Here is a 21,341-nt window from a genome sequence, read left to right on the forward strand (position 1 = left end):
ACTTCCATTAATTTTGCTATGCACAGTATAAGGCTTTTGTAGTCTTGATTGTTCATTCCTGTTTTGATGTGATACTCAGTAAAGAAGAAACTGCTTTCACCAACAGATTTTGTGGATCTGATCTCTTCAGAATTGTCAATACTGAGAAACACACAATATAGATTTACTAGTACAATGCACGCTTTTTACTGTCGCAACAATAACATAGAATACATAATTAAATATCAGCTGTATCAATATACATAGTATTGAAGTATAAACAACTACTAGTAACTTTGAAAATCTTTAGGAGCCCAATGTCTATGTGCAGTTCCAATTTATCATCAGACTTTCTGAATGATATCTTCATATGAATCACAACCACTTAAGTTAGTTCACCTACTACTTTATATGTAACTATCATGGTTTAACATCCCTTACCTGGTCACACAGTTCAGAGCCAGGTAGAACCTTACTATTCAGAATCTCTTTCTTAAGAACATTTTGAAGTGCCATCTCACAGTATCTATGTATCAGTTTTGCTGTACAATTTGATTATATTTATTGAAAAAATAAAATCTACATATGTAATACTTCTAGATTTGACTTCTTTTGAAACATTTTTCCACCTTTTAAAAAGATTACAATAGCTTCCATGAAAAGTTCAGACTGAAAAAAGCAAATGAAAAACCCCAAGCACTAAAGCAGAGAACAGAAAAGAATTGCACTGACATGTGAAATGTGTTAAAATTCTTCTTTGAATCAGTCATTTAGACATACAAAGATAATGATGATGATTATGATGACAATAATTATAATCAACTAAAATTTAAATTCATCCATTTTCTTCTATGCAAATACCAATTATATTTCTTTTCTTTAAAATGAATGTGACCATTTTAAGTAGTTATTCTTGCAAATCTTCCTAATAATCTGCCTCAACATTTACAACAGCATAGCATTCTTCTGAAGTGGGGAAAAAAATCCTGTCTCTTCTGGCTTAACTGAAGGGTCGATACAAGGGTCTATCTAAGCTATATAGATTAATATTCATATAGCACCCTCAGAATGTGAGGAGCTATAGCCTATTCTTTCCTTTTATTTATTTAATCAAACAGAGGAGGTAGTGCCAGTCATAAGGCCCTAAGTAGATACAAAAAAGGGGAGTGAACATTGTGTTCCCATTAGTTCTGCTTTAGAGTTTCAGAGTCGTTTTAGGCACACAGCAGAAGCAAAGTATAATGGCTCAAAGTCTTCCTTCCTCCCTTAGGGAGTCTGTGATGCAAAACTGCCGAGAGATGGTTATAGTTCTAGGAATAATCAGATGTTGGGGAACAATAAGCAATTCTGCTTTTGGAAAAATTAACTTCTCAAAGAACTGTACTGTATGTATTGCATGGATCTATGATGTAAACATCTGCTAAGACTAACAACCACCAAGCCTAGACCTGACCCTAGAAAGATGATGCTAAGAATAAAACAAACAAACAAAAAGTCTTCTAATTAGTACTATGCATTATGAGTTGTTACAGTCAGACCTAATATTCTCACTTAGACTACAACCAGATTTGACCACCTATTGTTTTCATTTTATACTTTATCACTCTAAGAATGCACAGACTGGAGAACACCCAGTTATCAAGGCAATGGCATTGAAATTCAGGTTTCAGATATGCTAGAATGCTCAATTGCATCATCCCCTGAAAACACATTAAAATGCAAACATCTTATAAAAAACATTAAATACTTTAATATAGCTGACCCACATAGTGTTTACAGTAGGAACATTCTTTTCCTAGACATATACAGTTTAATTAAAGTTTAATAAGTACAATGTGGATGTCTTATTTTCTGCACAAGAAAAGCTAGCATTTAAATGGAGTGTACTATGTTTGGATTAATGAAAAATAGATGTTAAATCATAAGCGTCCTTTCTGAATTCTCAAAAGCATCACTGCATATAGTCTGGCACCGATTTACAACTTTTGAAGGAAAAATGAGACCTGTTCTCATTTCTGTGAGGCAAGCTGAGCATAATTTCTTTTTAAGTTTCTTAAAAATTTCAGTGAACCACTATTGCTACTCTCTGGCTTTAAAATCCTAAACAGAATATTTTTAATACAAAACTTTATTTAACTGTAATCTTGTGAGGGAAATGCGTAATAAGGAAGTCTTTGCTCTATATGGCTTTAGTAAATTTACCGACTAAAAATAAGAGGTGATACACATATTCCTGTTTCTTACAAACAAGACTGATGGCTGTAGAAGCTGATGGCTTTCTTTTTGGTCACAGCCCTTTTACAACTAAAATTTCTCCCAAAATCACCCTCCTACAAGTGACAGGTATTTTCATATATGCCTTTTCAAAGGGAAATAGAGTAAGAGGGTCTGACAGCTCCTCCACTGGCTGTACATACCCTCAGATAATGTTTTCACCACTGTAGCCTGAACTAAATCTCTGCTCTTAATGCAGAGCTCGAAGTGGAGCACTGACAGACCCAGCGCTTTGGAACTGAGGCAAATTCAACCTCAGACGCAGACTTTCTCAAAGTGAGAATAATGTTTGCTTTATCATTTTCATTCACCTGCTTACATAATTTCAAATGTAGTTATACTTAATTTAATTTTTTTACCTTACTGTTACCACTGATAGCTTGCTTTACTTGAAAATCAGTCCCTCACTGTTACTCACTCCTAACTTTTAGATGTCTCTTGGATACAGTTTCATGCTTGAGACCTTGGTGATAAGTGTGCCTTCACAAGAATCCGAGCTTGCAGGAACTCATTTCATCTGAGGCCTTTATAGTCTTTTGTTTATGGTTTCTCTGGTGAAGTCTAGGTAAAAATACTGCATATGAGACACATCAATTCACTTAGCTTTATGGACTACTTTAAACCCTTTTAATTATATGATAATATTTATGGTGAGTTTCCTAAGGGAGCTTTATCAGTTTCAGAACTTAAAGTCTTGGTTTATCCTCTCTTTTCTTTTCAGCCATGCGTCATTTATGATTTTCAAGATGGAGAATACTACTGTTTAAAAAAATACTCAAGAATCTTGCACTTGTCATTCTCCTCAAATAAGAAACTACAGCCTTCCACTCTGTGGTTGGTTGGGTTGGGTTTTTTTCCCTCATATGCTGTATTGTCCTTCTCCCAGACTGATTGCTGTTTTTCAGTATTTGTATGGGCACATTTTTAAATATGCATATACAGTGAAATGAGATAATTACTACTATCTCATGTTTAAAGCAATATATAGTTCACCTTTAACTGTAATTATTGTTTGTTAATCAATCAGAAAAGACCACGATGTAGAGGCTGAATTTTGCGTGGTAAAACTTCTGTTGATGGTAATGCAGTAGGAGTATGCCCTAATGGCTAAAGAATCCATATTCATAAATTGGCAACAAGTCAAAAGAGATGAATAAAAGAAATGCAATATATAAAAGAACGGGAGTATTTCCAGAGAAAAGAGATTAGTTTCTTACATAAGCTACAGTCTCCAGATGTGTTAGAAAAGGTACATTCTTCCTAAACCCTAAGAACACAAGTCTGAAAACCTCTTACTATGCAATAAAAACTGCTTCACGTAATATTGTAAATGAAATAAGGCAGTAACTGAATACCATTAGACACACTTGTCCATATTTACTAAACTTGATTTATTGCACAACTTTATATAGCAGTCCTGTATATCCAGTCAGTTTCTTTTGTCTGGCAATTTCTGAAATGTCGTAATTGACCGAGACTTTTAGATGCTGGAATATACAAATAACGGAATTCCTAGGACACAAAGCATTAAACTCTGCTTTGTAACATCCTGGTTTATAATGGCATAATTTCAGTAATTCTTCCCAATTTATATTGATGTTATCGATACCAAATTTTGTTCTAACAATGTCATCTTTCAGCAAAAGACAGACATCGGTTATTAAAATAATATTCTTAAAATGCCAAGTTATCACTTAGAACACGTAATCAAGCTATACAAACATACTTTGATACATATACAAAACGCATCTATTCTATGAGAGTTTATATTTTAAATCCTTACTAGCACAGGTAAGGTTCAGCTGTGTATGTCCAAGCACATTCAAGTTCTGTTGCTTGCTTTCTCTTATAACTTACCCTGCATTAGTCCACAGTATTTCTAAATCACATTTTTGACTTTGATAGCAGCCTCTTCATCGACACTAGGCAGGAACTGACTGCTGCCCTTGCCTATGTATCTGCAGTGTGGATAGTCCACACTTCAAAATTACCTGATGTCACCATAGGAAAGCATTTTCTCAGGTAACTGACTTTGCCATCTTATTAAGCAATCTTGAATTTGGGAGTTCTAATACTTTGAAGAACCATTTAAGTTTTCATTTACAGAATGATGACACAATGGTGATAAGCTGCATATTCTTTTATTCATATGAATAGGAAGAACTGGTAATCTATATACAGTGTAGGGTCTGAAACAGAAGTGTTAAAATGTGATATGCAAACTTCTGCCAGAAATACCACCAAGTGTTCTCAAGGACCTCTTAGATACAGTAAAGAACGCATTTCAATCCACCAGGGAAGTGAAGGAAACTTCTGAAAAGGAACACATTCCTTTCAAAATTTACAGTGTATAAACCCAAAACACAGTCAAAAACTCCTGATTATTTTTTTCTTAACATGTTTTAGTCCTTTGCTTAAGTATATTATTATTTCAGTTTCAAAAACAATTTACACCATTCTGTCTCTATCTCAGTAGTCCTAAAAAGTACACATTTTTATCAAGAAAAATAAGATGCAGAATGAAAATTAGGCAGGTAAACATGGCTGTTTTACAAACATGCCTAAATGCTTAAAAAAAACCACCCACTACAAAAGAAGATACAGCAATAATAATTCACGTGCTATACCAAATTATTTTAGTCACTGTTGCAGAGCATTGAGAGAGGCAATCTAACCAAATAAAAAACTGAACTGACACCATATATTGCATATAATGTACTAATAACATCGGTTTAGGTGAATGAAAATCAAGATTCTACTACCAGTAGTTCTCTGGGTCTCCAATTCCTAAAGTAAGTTTTCCTCCATGTATCTCTAAGAGACAAGCAATAAAAACTGCTGCGTATTAGTCATCATCCTAGGTTCATCAGCTATTTTAAGCAATAAAGATTAGCCTGTAGCTTAAAAAATAACGGAACTTTTGGGCTACTGCAAAGATCATCTCCTTCATCCTGCACATCTCTAGTTTTAGGAAGCCTGTAAAACTCACAGACAATCCTTAATGAAGCTGTAGTGGAGCCTTCTTCCCATATTCTGCCAGTTATGCTGGGCAGGGCAGCCTGATCAAAGTTATGAACCTGTTTTTTTCTCCTCTGTGCTCACTTTGTACAAGAAAGTTTTGACTGCAGTGAGAGACCTACAGAATTTTTGCAGAATGTCATTAATTAAAGGTTGGAAAAATAGACTTCTTGCCTTGCATGCTTACAGAAGTAGAGTGAAGTGTAATTCTCTTTCCCCATCTTTCTAAACAATCCTATAATTTACTCACATCTCAGTAATCAAAAGGGCAACTTCAAAATTAGTTTCAGTGCTCCTTAGGTAGAGAATGTAGACTTAATTACTCAGGGTTCTTAAAATATGTTTAGTTCACTGATCTACCAAGGACAAGGTTATTGTATCAAAGGAATATTCATAGCATGCATGGGAATTAAGTGTCTACATACAACTGAGAATTTGCAGTTTAGGGTCTAATGCAACTAATAAGACACATGTAATGTGTTTTATGGGCATGATTGGGACTGGCCACTGCAAGCTGTGGCAGCAAGAAAGAAAAATTCAGATAGTCGTAACAAAGAAGTAGTTACCATAAAGGTGTATCAGAGTTTAGAATATATTTGGAAACAAATTATTTTTTCGCAAACATGCTTGAATGTAGAGTGGCTGTTTCTGTAGTTAATGAACAATTTAGTTTGTGCATGCTTGAGTGACTGACAGTTGCATAACAGCAAACTCTATATGACAACCATGCATAACTTCAGCAACACACAAACATTTTCTTGCTGCCTGAACTAATGAGCCATTTAGTTGGGATAAATCAGGTTATTCAAGAGATGTTTCAAGCAGCTAATAGGCCCGATCCTGCTGCTGATCCTTATTCAAACTGGTACTCAAGTAGAATTAAGTTCTGTATCCATTGAGTGAATAATGGAATGAATAATGAGATTTCACACGTGAAGTCACTGCAGGATAAAGAGACTAAATAACTTAAAAAAATAAAATTAATCATAGTGAATAAGAAGTATTTGCTGTTTGGTTTTGGAGGAAGAAATATTTGATCAAATGATCTGAGACTCGATCTTGAGATAACTAGAAACTCCATAATTCTAATGCTGATTCTTCCTGATTTTCTCTTGGACTTCAGTGTTTCTACCTGGGAAAATTAAAACACTTACATAGTTCATGGGGTTTTGCTAAGATTACTGTATTTTCAAAAAGTATTTTGATAAAGTCAGATATTAATTACACAGACTTTAAAGTAACAAAGGTAGTTCTAGGAATATGTGAAAATCCCAAATAAAAGATATAAAGCAAAATCCTATGTTTTTATGAGAGATGTTTTGCTTAAAATCAAAGTAGGAAAAGTTGCTCACAGAAAAAGTGTTTAGAACTGCTAGAAGTGGAATCTTAAAACTGATCTTTGCATGTGTCTTTCTGAACTGTTATTGCTAAAAATGCTCTATAAATCCTCTGCAATATATCGGATTGAGAATTATTTCATAAAACATAGAAAAATAAATGTATTTAATACAAATGTTTAAAAAAAATACCTGTAGTCTTGTCAGTAAGCATTTTTGAATGTGTTTTGGCAATTCTAATTGATGAGACCTAGTTTAACAAAATATAGGGAAATTCTGTAATCAGGCCACAGGATGTGCAGTTTAATTACGTTGGTGTGCATTTCTATTTGTTTCTAATGTAGAGGATCTATTGGTAAAATGAATGCCCATTTTGTGGTCTGTTATGCAGAAAATGTTTAATCCAGTGTTTGATTTACTCTGTTAAATCTTCTTTATTGAATGTGCTTATTCATCCATGCAGAATTGGGTATGCTGCTTTCTGTTACTATGACATTGCAATTAAATAGCTAAAGAGAAAAACATGGTAAGACATTTTCTCAAGGTCCATGAAATTCTCATAAAAATTATTCATACTTACATATTTTACTTCTACATTTGCTGATAATAAAACTGTAAAGTACAGAGAAATATTTTTGTGTTGTATGGGGCTGACCAGTTAAAGATCCTGAATAATCATTTTTGTCAAATAAATAGTACTAGGAAAAATTTCTGGTCCAGTGGATAATGACTGTCATCACGAAATAGGATTGCACTGATTGCATCTTGTGAATGAAGCTAACAGGAACTCACAGAACCAAACAACAGCATTTTGTGGTGGGATAAATACTTAAGCACTTGAGAAACAGTAAGACATTGACAGTGAAATAGCTCTGTTCTAGTGCAGTCCTAGAATTATACTAAACAAAGGTTTTCACAATGAAATTATATTTTCATGAGTATGGCCTCCCTCAGCAAGAAAAGGATGTGCAACGAGAATTTGTCTTATCTGCTCTAGCCAATATAGTGATGCTTTGTTCCTCAACTCAAGACATTTAGGTCAGGGTGATCCAACATTGTGAGAATTCAGGAGCTAAATTTCTGTTGTTACATGTTAAAAAGTTGAAACGACAGCTTCATTAACAGAATTGCGCTATGGAAGCTGCAGAATGGATTCTTATTTTTAAATCTCTATGGGACAGTTGAAAGCATAAATATAAGGAATGTAAGATTTGATCTTGCTACTTTTATATCTGAAGCCATAACTACTAATTTTCTCTGTTATATATTTGTTAGCATGGTAATCAAGTACTGATGTTTAAAGCTATGTATTTTTTATTCTTGCGTTGATGTTTCCTGCTAGACTGTTTTCTGTGCTGTACTCTGTTCTAGCGTGTCTGGCAGTACCACAGGGGTAAGGTGGTCTCTGGTTTCCATTAGTCGCTTTATACTATTTTCACTATTCTCTTGCTATGTGAACAAGGAGCTTGTAATAAGGTGTTAACAGGCTGCTAGCTGGTTTATTGTTATTATTGATTTAAGGTGTTAAGACTTTAATATAATCATACACCATGAATAATATTAAGAGATTAGTTTTAAGCCATATAGGCCAATAAATGCTAAATAAAAAGCAAAACTTTCCAGAAATTTCCAGCGTGTTCTGGCACAGGTATTCAGTGCTAGGTTATTTTACCTACACTGCTGTATCTGCCTTTTTCAAATATATCTTTTTATTCTTGCAATTTTTTTTCACTCAGACTGGTAATACAGGGGGGGCTACCTGAAACAGCAGATTCAGTTTTTCACCCCTGATTCCCGTTTCATTTCTTTGTAAGGTGAGGGAAGAGGCAGAGCAAGACTGAAGTGTGACTTAAGGCTTCAGAGGAAAAGGAGTTAATTGATGGGTTGAGAAAAATAGGTTTTGGAATGCAGAGAACAATCCAACATATAATATGGCTGTTAATTAACAAGGAAGGACATGAGATTAATGACTAGAAATAGGTGAACTAATGCACTTTCTTTTAAAGTCTGTCTTCAATGTGGTGGATAAAGGAAAGAAATTATCACAATTGGGGAGTAAGGGAACTTTTTTAAAATAGTAGGGGAAATATTTTCTTGGATATATTAATAAAGTGATCAAGGAGATTGAACAAACAATATAAATCATTTTGGGAACACTGCAGCAGGAAATAAAAATGAACTCTATTGTGAGTTACAGAAGAACTGGTCATCCAGGAAACTTCAGTGGAATTGACACATAAATTGTACAAAAAAAATGTGTGTTTGCACTGAAGTATTTAGCATTTTAAGTAAGTAGGTGGAATGCAGCCATAATATTGTATCCTAAAAGTTTACTGATCGCTGTATGCATTCACCGCTGTTTCCCACAGCATTCCTGTATCCCCGGCAAGGGCTGGTTCTTTGGATCAGCAGAAAACTAGACGGGTAAGAAGCTAGGTGGATAGTCAGACTGCGAGAATAGGGCCGGGGCAGCGGGCCCGCAGGGACCGGAGCGAGGGCAGAGGCCGAGCCTGGCCCCGGGGGTGCAGCAGCCGGGCAGTGCGCGGGGGTGAGACTCGAGGCAGGGGCCATCGTTTGTCACACGAAGAACGTTTTTTGAACGTGTTTTGTGAAGAGCCAGCCAGAACTGAACAGGCTGGGGCTTCCGCATGCTTTACAGAAGGTAGTAAGGAGAGAGCTCGGAGAGCCCGCGGGAAGAACGACCCCGCAGCAGAGCGCTGCTGGGAGACTGTTGGCGGGCTGGGCGGCCACCGGCCCCGCGCACAGAACCACCGCTCCCAGCAGCCCCCGCGCGCGGCGGCCGGAAGTCTCTGCCGGCGTCGCCGCCATTTCCGTCAGCGCCTGCCACGTGACGGTGTCCCTCCCAAGATGGCGGACAACCTCCCCACCGAGTTTGATGTGGTGGTGATAGGGACTGGTAGGAGACGGCGCGGTGGCGGGGGACAGGGTCTGGGCGGATAGTGTCAAGGTGCTGGTTCTCGAGAGGGGGCAACGGGGCAGAGTTGGCGGCTGAGGGTGGTGGGGCGGCAGCGGCGTCTGGGGAGGGCGGGCCGGCCGCGGAGGCCTGGGGCTGCGTGTGGCTGCTGAGGGTACCTGCCTGGACAGCGCTGCGCCAGTGATCCGAGGACTCGCAGGCAGCTCTAGGGTTGTTACTAAGATTTAAGTGTCAAGATTTGCTTAGAAATAGAGGTGGCACGAAGGTACGTGTGGTGCGGGGCTTTTAACTGGGAGGGGGCTCTCCATGAACCCCGTCCTTAGGAGCTGGTCAGGTGCGCCTCCTGCCCCTGTACACCCTGGTCAGCTGCTCCTTTAGTGCTTCAGAAAGCCTTGCCTGCCTCTGCAACCCTTGACAGACCTTATTCCTAAAATACTTTCTTGCTTGTCGAGTTTACTTTTATGCACTGAAAATAGTTCTTAAGAGCTAAATGCCATGTTGTTGCAGTATATATGGTATATGTTGATAATCTCTCTTGCTTTTTTTGTATCCTATAATACAAGAATTTACAGAACTTTTTTCTAATCTCTGTGCCTGTTTACAGATAGCCCCCATTTTTTTTTTTTTTTGAGTCCTCCTCACTAAAGTGTATTTCTCAGTATATGAACAAACATAAAGTTGAATGATTGCACGTATCAGAGACTTAACTCTGAACTTTCTGGAACTGCCTGCACTTTCTGTACAAGTTCATCCTGTTTCTTGTTAAGGTAAATAAGATGGAGGTTTTGAGTGTCTCACTGAAACATACCACAACACTGTGACTACAAGACCAATTCTAAAATATTCCTTCAGGAGTAAGATACTTGATGCTTGTGTATCATAATTATCTGTAAGTACTGCGATCGATTTCTGTTTTGTAGAACCCAGTGAGTAGCCTGGTTTGAACAGGTCTTGATAAACCCCTCACCTTAAATTGAGCTCTAGTTTTAAAATGTTCAAAATACATTACTGTTTATAGGTCCCAGATTTACACTCACACTTTGTTTGCATTTATGAAGAGCTTCAACAGTCAGCTCAGGATGTTGGTTGGAGCACAAAAGGGAAGACACTTCTAAATGTTACTAGTTTATGTGTGAAGTCAGGAAGTATGTTTTCGGAGTTCACTAATCTGTCAAATTTTGTCCTTCAGATTTAAGACTGCTTTTCTAGCAATTTGGAATAGAATGAGTGAATTTCTCAATGTAATTGCTGGTTTCAATGTTTACCAGAAAAAAGTAATCCCCTTACAGTGTATGTATAATTGCTCAAAGGATTTCTGATGTAGTAGTGGACTTTCAGAGATTATAAATGAAAATGTATTGTCCTCATTGTTGACCATAAGTCTACTAAAAATGCAAAATTAAGGTTCTTGAGCAAATTAAGAGATCCCTTCTGTGTTCTTAACCCTGTTGTATGGATTGGAAGCTGCAGTAATGAATCTGACATTTTCATATGTGTTCAGAGTTATGAATATTTTGAGTGTATGATCAGAATGGTAAATAATGAAAGGTTAAAGCACCAAACTAAAGGGTGAAATATTAAAAATCATGTAACTTCTTTGATTGTTGAGGATGATTAATTTTTTACTGCGATGAGAAAAATAGTATTTATGTAGATGATGCAGTGATGTAGAAAATTAAAGGAAACTCTGAGGTTTATAAAATTAATATTAATGTTAGGCTGTTTAGCTATTCTAGGTACTAAGGAAGCTAGAAGGTGAAAATTGTAGTAGTAAGAGTAGCTATTCTAGCTACTATGGAAGCTAGTGAAGGTGTTACCTCTTTAAAAGAGCTGACTATAACTTACATAAATAAGACAATCTTTTCATGATTCCAAAGGTAAAAACCTGCTGCCAAAATTTTCTTTTGGAGCTTTTGTAATTAAGTAATTGTGTTAAGTAATACCAGGCTGCTCACTGCGGAGGAGCGTGGTTGGTGGCAGGGTGTCACCAACGGAAGAGGCTGTGCACGCCTAGGCACGCTATTAGAAGAATTCTCCTGAAACTGGCAGTTCACCAGCAAAGGCACTTTTGGCTGAACTGTCTGTGCTAGTGAGAGTTTGAAATGTGACACCCATCAAATACGATCTTCCCTGCTTTGGAATGATTGTGTAATGTTAGAGCTTTGATGTTGGGGGAAGGAAATTCTTTGAGCTAAATTATTCCACTGAAATATTGCTGTATTTTCGTGGTGGTGGTGGTGTGGATTTGTATTAAAGGATGTGTTTTTGCCCACCTGTAGAGAATACTGCTATAACTGATTTAAAGATTTTTCAGAATTCCACGTTTTAGGAATTGTCTTTTCTTTGCATTCCTTTTTAATAAGAACATAGGTAAATGGTGACTAACACTGTTGACTGCTTTTTTAATCTGTATTATATTACTCAGTATGGAAGATTATTCAAACTTCATCTGTCTTCTCTTCTGGGAAATGACTCCTGAGGGAATATCTTAGCCTTGTCTTTAACTCTGTTTTCTAATCCTATAAGTGTACCTATGGATATTGTCGTAATAACTAGAATGTTTGTGTTAATGATCTTTTTAACTGCATAGTAGTAATTGCATTCTTTTCTGCATGTGTGGCCTTTTTCTGGTTTTATAATTTGTACATCTGTTAATTTTAGTAATTAGATTGAGTGGTAACATTAGATTTGAATTTGTTTTTATTTCAGGCTCATTTAACTGTTTCCCTGTAGTAAGCTTAATGAAAATGGAACCTCACACCAAATTTTAGTCATCAGTGCTCCATTTAATGCTTAGGTTCAATTACTTCTTCAATATTTTTCTGGGAAAAGAAAATTCAGTTATTTAAGAAACTACTTTTCCTTAACCCAGTTTAAACATTTTCTTGCGCGGGCAAGTTTGGAGCAAGATGGATGTGTAGTACAAAAATACTAGTCCTGGTGGATTCAGCAGCAAAAGTTTCACTACTATCATGGAATTTATATCCATAGTTCTAAAGAAAACTAGATTAACGTATGACACAAAATCGGTGGGCATATCTTGAGGTTTTCAATGACAGCACAATATGAGAATTAAAGCTGTTATGATAACCATTCTTTTGTTCTACCCCCTTTTTTGTTGCAGTGTTGAAGTCCTTCTTCTACCCCCACTCCAGGCCTCTTGTATCCCTACTTTCCTGGTTTTTGACTGTAGAACTATGGACAAGTTACCCACTAATCAAACAGGAATGGATTTATTGGATGATTCTCTGCCAAAGCAGGGCAGTATTGTCAATCCTCAGAGCAGTTGTATTTTGGAAGGTCTGTTGTTTGGAAAGTGATATTCAGTGATTTTTATTTGTCTAAAGGCCTGTAGGATCTGGGTTTTGGAGGGCTGATGTAAGTGCTTGCTTGAGGAATTCAAGGTGGGCGTTAGGCATGTTCATTTAAATGAGTTCATTATTGATAAGCTTTTGTGGGGTCAACTTTTAAATTGGTGCAGACATTAAAATGGTAGTACATCTATAGCGAGAGGGAACATCATGCGTTCTTCATAAATATTTATCTCAAAAAGCAGGCACCTATTTGAGAATGACAGAGCTAGGAGTCAATGGCAGAGCTTTTGTCTTTAGGCAGTTGTCAAATAGGAAAATTCATAGGCAAAACATTCAGCAGTGTTGAATTTATGGCAGAAACTACTGTAAGTGCAAAGATTTGCAACATGGCTGTGCATGTTTCTAAGTGGTGTGGATGAGGATGCAGGATCATCCTTACTTTTGAATTTCTTCAGTTGGTTGGATTATATTCAATCTTAACTTCTTAAACTCGTCTCTCATACTACAGAAGACCTGTATTAACTGCTGGTGAGGTTGTAAAATAAAGGATATGGCTCTTTAAAAGGTGGTTGTATTCACAAGTTTGTCTGCTAGTAATTCTAATTTTTTTCTAAAAAGGAGTTATTCTTTATAAAAGCAGTCACAGTAAATTTCCTAGTTCTATGCAATTTTCTTTCCATTCTGGTTTTCAGTGGTTATAAATAACACATGAAATGACTTTCAAGGTAGAAAGCAGGAATCCATTTTGAAATATTCTATAAAATAAAGAGTGATTTATGGTTTCATATGATTTTGGCTGAAAGCACTCGGGCTTTGCCAGGTCATCAAAGTCCTGTCAAGAGAATCCATTATTTATTGTTCGATATGCTGGGAGTGGTATAAGTACTTTATGTTTATCTTATGTAAGTATAGTGTTAGAGTGTTAGGAAAAATCACTTCCAGATACTAATACAATTTTAAAAATATACCATGAAAAACTGACCTAAATATTATAGATGTGAATTATGAAGTTAAAACTGAAGATTGATTTTAAAAAAAAACAAACCCAAAACAAAACAAAAAAACCAACTGAAAAATGAATAATTCCTGATGTTTTTATCATTGCAGGATATTTTTAGGATATGCCTAAAATATTTCCTGATACATCTTCTGGGCTGATATTTTGGTTACATTAACTTACATAAGTATACAGTCTTCAGTTTACACCAGCAGTTAGAGTTTTACAACAGAAGCTAGATGGAAAACCAGCTGAAGGTGGATATTTTTTGATGTCATTGGTCATTGTGGACTAATACAGTGGCACTGACGTGTATAATGTTGATGTCTGGAAGGAGGCAATAGACCCATATTATTATCATTTGTAAATAAGTCATTACCTGTCCATGTCAGACAAAATGAACACTGCGTCAGTTTTCTTCCTTCCCCCCCTTTTATTTTATAGTATTCCCCAAGAGTAAACATACCTTTATCTTCTTACTGACTTTTTTTTAACCTGACTAAAATTGAGGGGTTGTTTTCTGGCATGTCTTCTATTCTGAATTTTTTTGCATAGCAGAGGTGCTGTGATAACCTTCTTGGAGGCTTGGACTCCCACTGGTACCTCAGATAGGATTCTTTCCCAGATACTGTGATATGTCCCTCGCTGCTCTTGTAAGAAAACTCATTATTTTGTGGATCTTTTGTTGTCCTTCTCAGCCTATTAATGTTCTTCAGGTTTTCCAGATTATATTTCTGATTCTAGAAAATAAGAGACTGTAGTACTCCTGTGATCCTACTGTGAAAAATACAGAGTAGGTCATCTGCACATCAAGGTGAAAAATGCCTCTACAAAAATTCTTAGCTAGATACTTTGAAATTCTAGTCTGAATCGAGGGTAGTCAAAAAGACACGTTTGTCTATGCCCAGTAGAAAACATCATTCCACTGTTCGGAGAGTGGTCGTAAAGCTGGTAATTCAGTCCTACAAGAAGTCACCCCTCCTGGTGTGCTGAGGTTGCTCTAGAGCTAACAAAAGCGTTTTGTAAGAGCCTCTGTGAGGACACAGATAACTATATGGAATTACTAATGTAGGAGTAGAAACTTTTTAGTTCTAAAAGCTGTTTTTATGAAATGTTTAAAAATGTGTAAGGAACAAGGAGAGCAAGCTGTCTTCCCGCAGGGAGTCAGAAAAGGAAGTGAAAGTATTAGCAGACTTGGGTAAAAATAAAAGTGTGTCTTACTATACAGATCTCTTAATTTATGTGCTTTGCTTTTTCTTTGTCTGCTGTTTGTTTGCGTTATCTGTAAACCAAAGATTAGACTCATAGCTGTAGTATGTGCTAGAGAAATCCACTTAAAACCTCTTTATTCAATACAATTTTTTTTTTTTCAGACACCAAGGCTCTTCTGGATTTTACCTGTCATCTTACTTAATAGATGTGATTTAAGGGGATGTACTTGTAAAGATAATATTTGTTTATATAAAAGTATGCAAATTTGATTATTTCTGCAAAAATTACCCTTCTACAGGAAGGTAGCCCTCTCATTGTGAAAAGTAAAGCTGCTGTTCCTTTCCAGTAAACACAGTTCTTCACCTTGAAGTAATCTGCTTTCACCTATAGTTCAAAAAGTGGTCTGCCAAATTGGGTACTACTTTTTTAATCTGTTACCTTGATTCAGTGTCGTAGACATTCCATGAGTGAACTGTTTAGATGCAGTAGAACTTTACCACACAGAGACATGACTCATCCAGTTATACAATTTTTATATAAGTGTTTAATAAGCTAAAATTGTGTTGCATTCGTGCTGTTGTCTATATCTCATGTATGTTATTTTTTCTGATACCTTTGGTGTTCATTTTTCTGGGCTGTTGTGACTTGGAGCCAAATTCAGAAAGTGCATTCTCTTATTGATTTCTTTATTTAGTGAATTATTTATTTATTTTCCTCTTCAGGGAACACTGCTTGATTTGAGCTTGAATTTTAGTAACAAGTTAAATTTTTATTTGAAGCATAAGTGTCTGCTTGTGTTCCTTTTCTAAGTAACGTTTATTTGCACCGTGAGATTCGGTGGTTTTCGTTGCCATGTTCCTCTGATGTTACGCAGATAACTATATGGATTAACTAATGTAGGAGAAGAAACTTGTTACTTGTGGCTCCTTCCTTGACCAGTTAAGATCTCTTACTTGTCTTAGTGGATTGTCATTTCTATGCCACTACCATATTCTGTAATGCAGAAATATTTTCTGATATTATTCTGCAATATGAGCATATAATAAGATGAATCAAACCTACTATCAATTTTAATTAGCTAGCTTTAACCTAAAATATTATATACAATAAGTATTTCAACTTCATTTGCGATTAAATTATAAAATACCAAAAACACACCATGAAGATTGTGTAGTGAGCTTCTCCAGAGTCAGCTGCTCTTCTCTTTTTAGAAGTTCGGATACAAACAGAATTTATTGCAGCTGGTCAACTATCTGACTCCAGAAGATTGTTTTGAAATTGTCTGTGTTCCAGCATTTTTAATATATTTCCCTTCAACATTTTATATTATGAAAAAGCCACTTGTGATTTATTTAGTAGATACAGTGAAGCAAATTAAACATTTAGACTTTTTCAAGATGAATCTTGTGTAATTCAGTAAAAGCTTATCAGCTGGATGACTGGGAAATAGTTTACAGTGAACAACTCAGGAACCAAGATGCTTCCACACAGACGAAGCTGTTTAGTTTATAAATTGCTTGAGGCACTGAATGTATCCATTTAAAGTCACTTGAAGAGGCAGTGCATCATTATAGCATTATGTATAGCCACTAATCAGAAGACACAGAATGTGTAGGCCTGAAATTAATTTTTGATTACACAGAGATGAATTATAACTTTTCATTATTTTGTAAAGCTTTTAAAATCAGTTGACTTCTAAAGCTGAAGAGTTTTCTAGCTTAGCAGTTATCTCTAATTTTAATTTTGCTGTGTTGGAACTGAAAATAGAATTGGTATCTTGATAACTGTATATAATGTGTATCTAATTCCTCTATTTTTTGCTTATTTACTTGTAAAACACTTTATTCTTGAAAATGAAAGTATGGCTGATTTTGCTTTGTAGACAAGGTCCAAAAATTCATATAGAGGAAATTATCTTGGTCAGAGGTTGCTGGAAACAACCAGATGTAGACTTCAAGGTCAGCTTGCAGCAGCCACATCTGTAAGATTTATTAAGATAAATCTTCCTCTTACGTGTCCAAGAAGGCTTTAATAGTGCTTAGACAGCTGGCAGTGACAACTACTGCTATCAAAAGTGGGCTGGACTCTTCGTCATAAGATGGTTGTGAACCGAGTGTTTATACTATCTGCTTGCTGGGTTACTGCGTTCTGGTGCTGCAACTGTTTCGGGTGTATTCCTGGAATCTCTTGCAGCAGTTTCCAATGCATTATACAGAAGGCTGGAGAAACAGAAGAGTTTATAGGACTAACTTCAGCTTCTCCATGCTGAAGTGAGCCACGCCACCATGTTTTGTTAGTCTAATCGGAGCCAGCTTGTTACAGTTGAATCTGCTTGCCATTTTTTTTCAGTATCTTTCAAGAGGATGCAAGAAGTCCAAACACAGCAGGGCCAGTGTGTGGTCAGCACTTTTCCTGGACCAATACTAGAAAGACTTAGAAGTTGGTTCACTTTCACTTTGCGCTTGTATTTCAGTGAGGCAGTGTCATGGATTCATGCAAATGCATCACTTTCTGGATAGGTGTCAAGAAGTACCTATGAAATTCTACCTGTTAGAACATGTTGGTGACCCAGAGATCACTAATGAGTAAAATCTCCAATTTTGTACTTATTTTTATATCTGTCTGCAGATGTAATGTCCTACTTCATAGAAATTTTAAATTAATGTTTCCTTGAGAAGGCCAGAGAGGCTAATGTACCTAATACTGCATTTGATAAATGGAGGTTAGTAAGTGGAGAAAGAAGGTAATGGCTTTAAGATCATACAGATTTCAACTGGTACTAATCAGTCCTCCTTCATGAAGGAAAACTCTTTATCTTTGTTTTTCCTGGTAAGAGAAATGAGGTTCAGGACAATTTAACATGATGTAAATATTTCATGTGTAAGCATTCTAAAGTTGGATATGAAAGGGCCAGGAAGCACAGAGAGTGTTTATACTTCTTGATAACAAGCACTGCTATTTCTGAATTGATTCTGCCTCAAATATGAAGAACTTCTGAGTCAGCATATTAAATTGATACAAGAATTGTATGGGCTCCTTATTTCTCTACATAAATCCCTTTTATGCTGCCAGATGTTTATGTATAACATACTGAAGTCTGGATCTGTTGCTGCTTTCTTGTGGTTGGATCATGCAATTACTATTCAGAATTATTTCCTGCTAATACCATTGCAAATCTAAAAATTGTCTGTATTTGAAACTTACTTGAGAAAATGCTCTTTTGCAGTAGCCCTTTTCATTTCAGATACAATAAAATCAGGTATGTACTGTGTTTCACAGTAACTAATAAGCATAAAGCTTAGTAGGAAAATATTTGTTACTATTAATTATTCCAGAGGGCAGATTTCTTGATTCAGTAGTTTGATTACTGATTTTGATAGAGTACAGTCTTCGAATATTTTTTTTTTATAATCTGAAAGGAAATGTAGATTCTTATTAAGATCTTGCTGTTCTGTGATTCAAATTATTGGATCCACATCACTACTCAACTGCCTGTTCAAAAACATTAAACATCATGAGTGACACAGGTTCTAGTGCTATATCCTTCATCCCTTAAGCTGGCAAAATCAACAGCTGACTGTTCCCCAAGAGGGATGAGTGGCAGGAAGTGTTAGAATAATCCTTCATGAGAAAACCATTTTGCAGGTACCCAGCTTTATTTACTCATTAGGCATAAGTGAAACTTCAGAATCAATATGGGGGATATAGCCTTTCCCCTGCAATCACCAGAATTCTCTAGTAAATCATAATCTTCAAGGGGGATATAGCCTTTCCCCTGCAATCACCAGAATTCTCTAGTAAATCATAATCTTCAAACTGAACTGTGAGAAGTTTTGGAGTCTGTTCTACCCTGTAGCTAGGGTCTGAATGCATTTCAAAACCTGAATATAATCCAGTTTAGAGTTTTTGACCGATCAAAGTTCAGAATAGGAAACTATTTCCAAATAGGATCAATTAATAAAAATAATGTATTTCTCTGTTATTGAATAATCTGAAGAGGACCTATTTTGCACAGCTGTGTGAGCATCCTGTAGGAGATAGTTCAGCTTCACATGCTATCATTAAATAAATCTCTACCATTTCTCTGTGGAGACTTTTCTGAGTTAGTGTGGTGGTTTTTTTTTTTTTTCCTTAAGCAGAGAGTGACTATCTATATTATAATGGTCTGTTTACCAGAGCCTTTCTTGGCAAAGGCTTTTGTAAAGTAACCATTGTGCAGTCCAGATCAAATGGAGGAGTAACTTGCATTTGACAAAGCTACCCCTTTTCTGTGTGCTTTTATTTCTGTTGGAGAAGAGAATTCAGAAACCGTTGCCAAGGCACAGTCTTATTTCTTTGGTTTACCGAGGTTTTGTCACGTAAGAATAAATGGTGTCTTGCTCCATCAAGTTGTTGTAAGAGCCTCTCCTAAAGCTAAAATGCATGGGCCTTGCCTTTCCTACACTTTCTCATTCTGTTGCCAGTGGGTACTCCAGGGGCCACAGTATCTTACAAGCAAAGGGTTGGTGAAGAAAATTGATGCCAGCTTTCAAGAGTGAGGAAGCTAATTCGGGGAGCAATTTCATCCAAGGTTAATGGAAGAACAGACCTCCAACACAGTATCAATTGGATCAAGCTTAAAGCAATCAGTTATGCCCTAGTAGCTATAACTCCAGTCCTGGTCAGCCGGGCAGCACTGGTCATGTTTTACAACACTTTCTCAGTGGCTTTTATCAATAAGGAAGGAGAAACAAGTTTCTCAATTCCATTTCTAGAGTAATATTCTCTGTGCCCAAATGAAGGAGAGAAAACCTTTTTCAGGAACTAGAAACAAAATAGTAGTTGTAGATTCTATTCCAGATAGTTTATAGATGGAGAGAAATGAAACATATATAAACAGTTTCAGAGGACAGCTGAATGTGGAATTGCTTTTACATAATAAAGCTGTGTGCAGCCAGGATCTTGCGACAGTCCTGAAGCCTGTACTGCAGTTACATATTTTCTCCTTGTCTCTTTGTTCAGAATGGTCTGTGTTTTGAGTTCTTCCAAAAATTCAACTCTAGGATATTGGTCTTTAGGCTGTGAAACAAACGTTCCAGGAACTGATACAATTGTTCATCTCTCTTTCTACCCATGGAGATTAATTCCATGATAAGCCTTCATTTGCTGTGGCAGGTCAGCAATGCAAAAAACTATTGTAATTTTTTCTATTTTATCAATGCAGAAAGATATTTTCTTTTTTTAATCCATCAAAATACTAAGTGTTAAAAATGGAGAATTTGTGGGGAAGTTGTAGCTATTTTCCTGCAAAATTTGCCATGCCTGTCTTAAATGTCCTTCGTTACACTGATATAAACATTTGTACTTTTGGACTGTCAGCACCACTGTGGAGCTGGTCTGCCAAAAACTGACCATCAACTTCATGTGGAAGGGGATCAGGAATGGCTGAAGATAAGGGTAGAGAGGTTGAATTTCTATGTTGATGGTTGTATTTGCCTTTGCTGGCTTAAAGAGTTGGTGAAACTATGGTCTGCTGTGTCTTAAGTCCCACTAGGTGTCTTCTAGACTGTATTTCAAGTTCTAGAGTTAGTAATAGCTCAACCATTTAAAATTATTTGTTCCTGTCACTGGGAGAACTAAATTGTACTTAATATCCCATTAAAGGCTAACAGCTTCTTACTCTAGGTAAGTGAAGACTGGTATCTTACAAGTAGTAAATATTTGTCCAGTAACCTTTAACATATTGCATTCTGTGTTTTAAATGAATCATCAGCATGGCAACAGGCACTGACCTTTTATTCATTTATGAAGGCAGTATTCTCTCTGAAGAAACAGACAACTGCAGGCCTGAAATTCTCATGAAGGTGATGCTTGGTGCGAAGCTAGCCAACGAAGTTTGTGCCCTACCACCTGCTTTTTCCACTTGTGGTTCTGTCTCTCTTCAGTTGTTACTAGTACAGCTGCTTCTGCCACTGCCCTATAAATCAGATCAGTGAAACACTCCTTTCACTATGTTTAATCTCATCCCTTAATTGAATACGTAGCATAAGTGTCTCCTAATACCAGTCCCTTAGAATTTTAATTGCTTTTACTGAGTTACCTGCTTAAACAGCCAATCAATCACTTAAAAAGAGATTTCACCAAAGCTAGTGCCATACAGCTTTTTAGATAGTGAGTTATGCTGCTTTTCTGAATCTAGTCAGTGGTCATGTAAAAATCTGGTGAGTGGGAGTATAAGTTAGAGAACAGCCTCATTTATTTATTAAACTTCCAGTTGGGATCATGTGCCATTCCAA

The 21,341-nt window shown here is 36.4% G+C and overlaps 1 protein-coding gene across 4 annotated transcripts in view; it reads left to right on the forward strand.

Annotated features, from left to right (window-relative positions):
• The first annotated feature begins 9,460 nt into the window (after window positions 1-9,460).
• The window catches only part of CHM (CHM Rab escort protein), an 83,758-nt gene continuing 71,877 nt past the window's right edge, over window positions 9,461-21,341 (forward strand). For all 4 annotated transcript variants that reach the window (XM_074834794.1, XM_074834795.1, XM_074834793.1 and 1 more), the window contains exon 1: window positions 9,461-9,525. In XM_074834794.1, coding sequence (XP_074690895.1) covers window positions 9,477-9,525 — 49 coding nt within the window. In that variant the 5' untranslated portion in view covers window positions 9,461-9,476. The remainder of the gene's footprint in view (window positions 9,526-21,341) is intronic.

This window comes from Strix aluco, chromosome 10 (genome assembly GCF_031877795.1).
Source record: "Strix aluco isolate bStrAlu1 chromosome 10, bStrAlu1.hap1, whole genome shotgun sequence".
Lineage (NCBI taxonomy): Eukaryota > Metazoa > Chordata > Aves > Strigiformes > Strigidae > Strix > Strix aluco.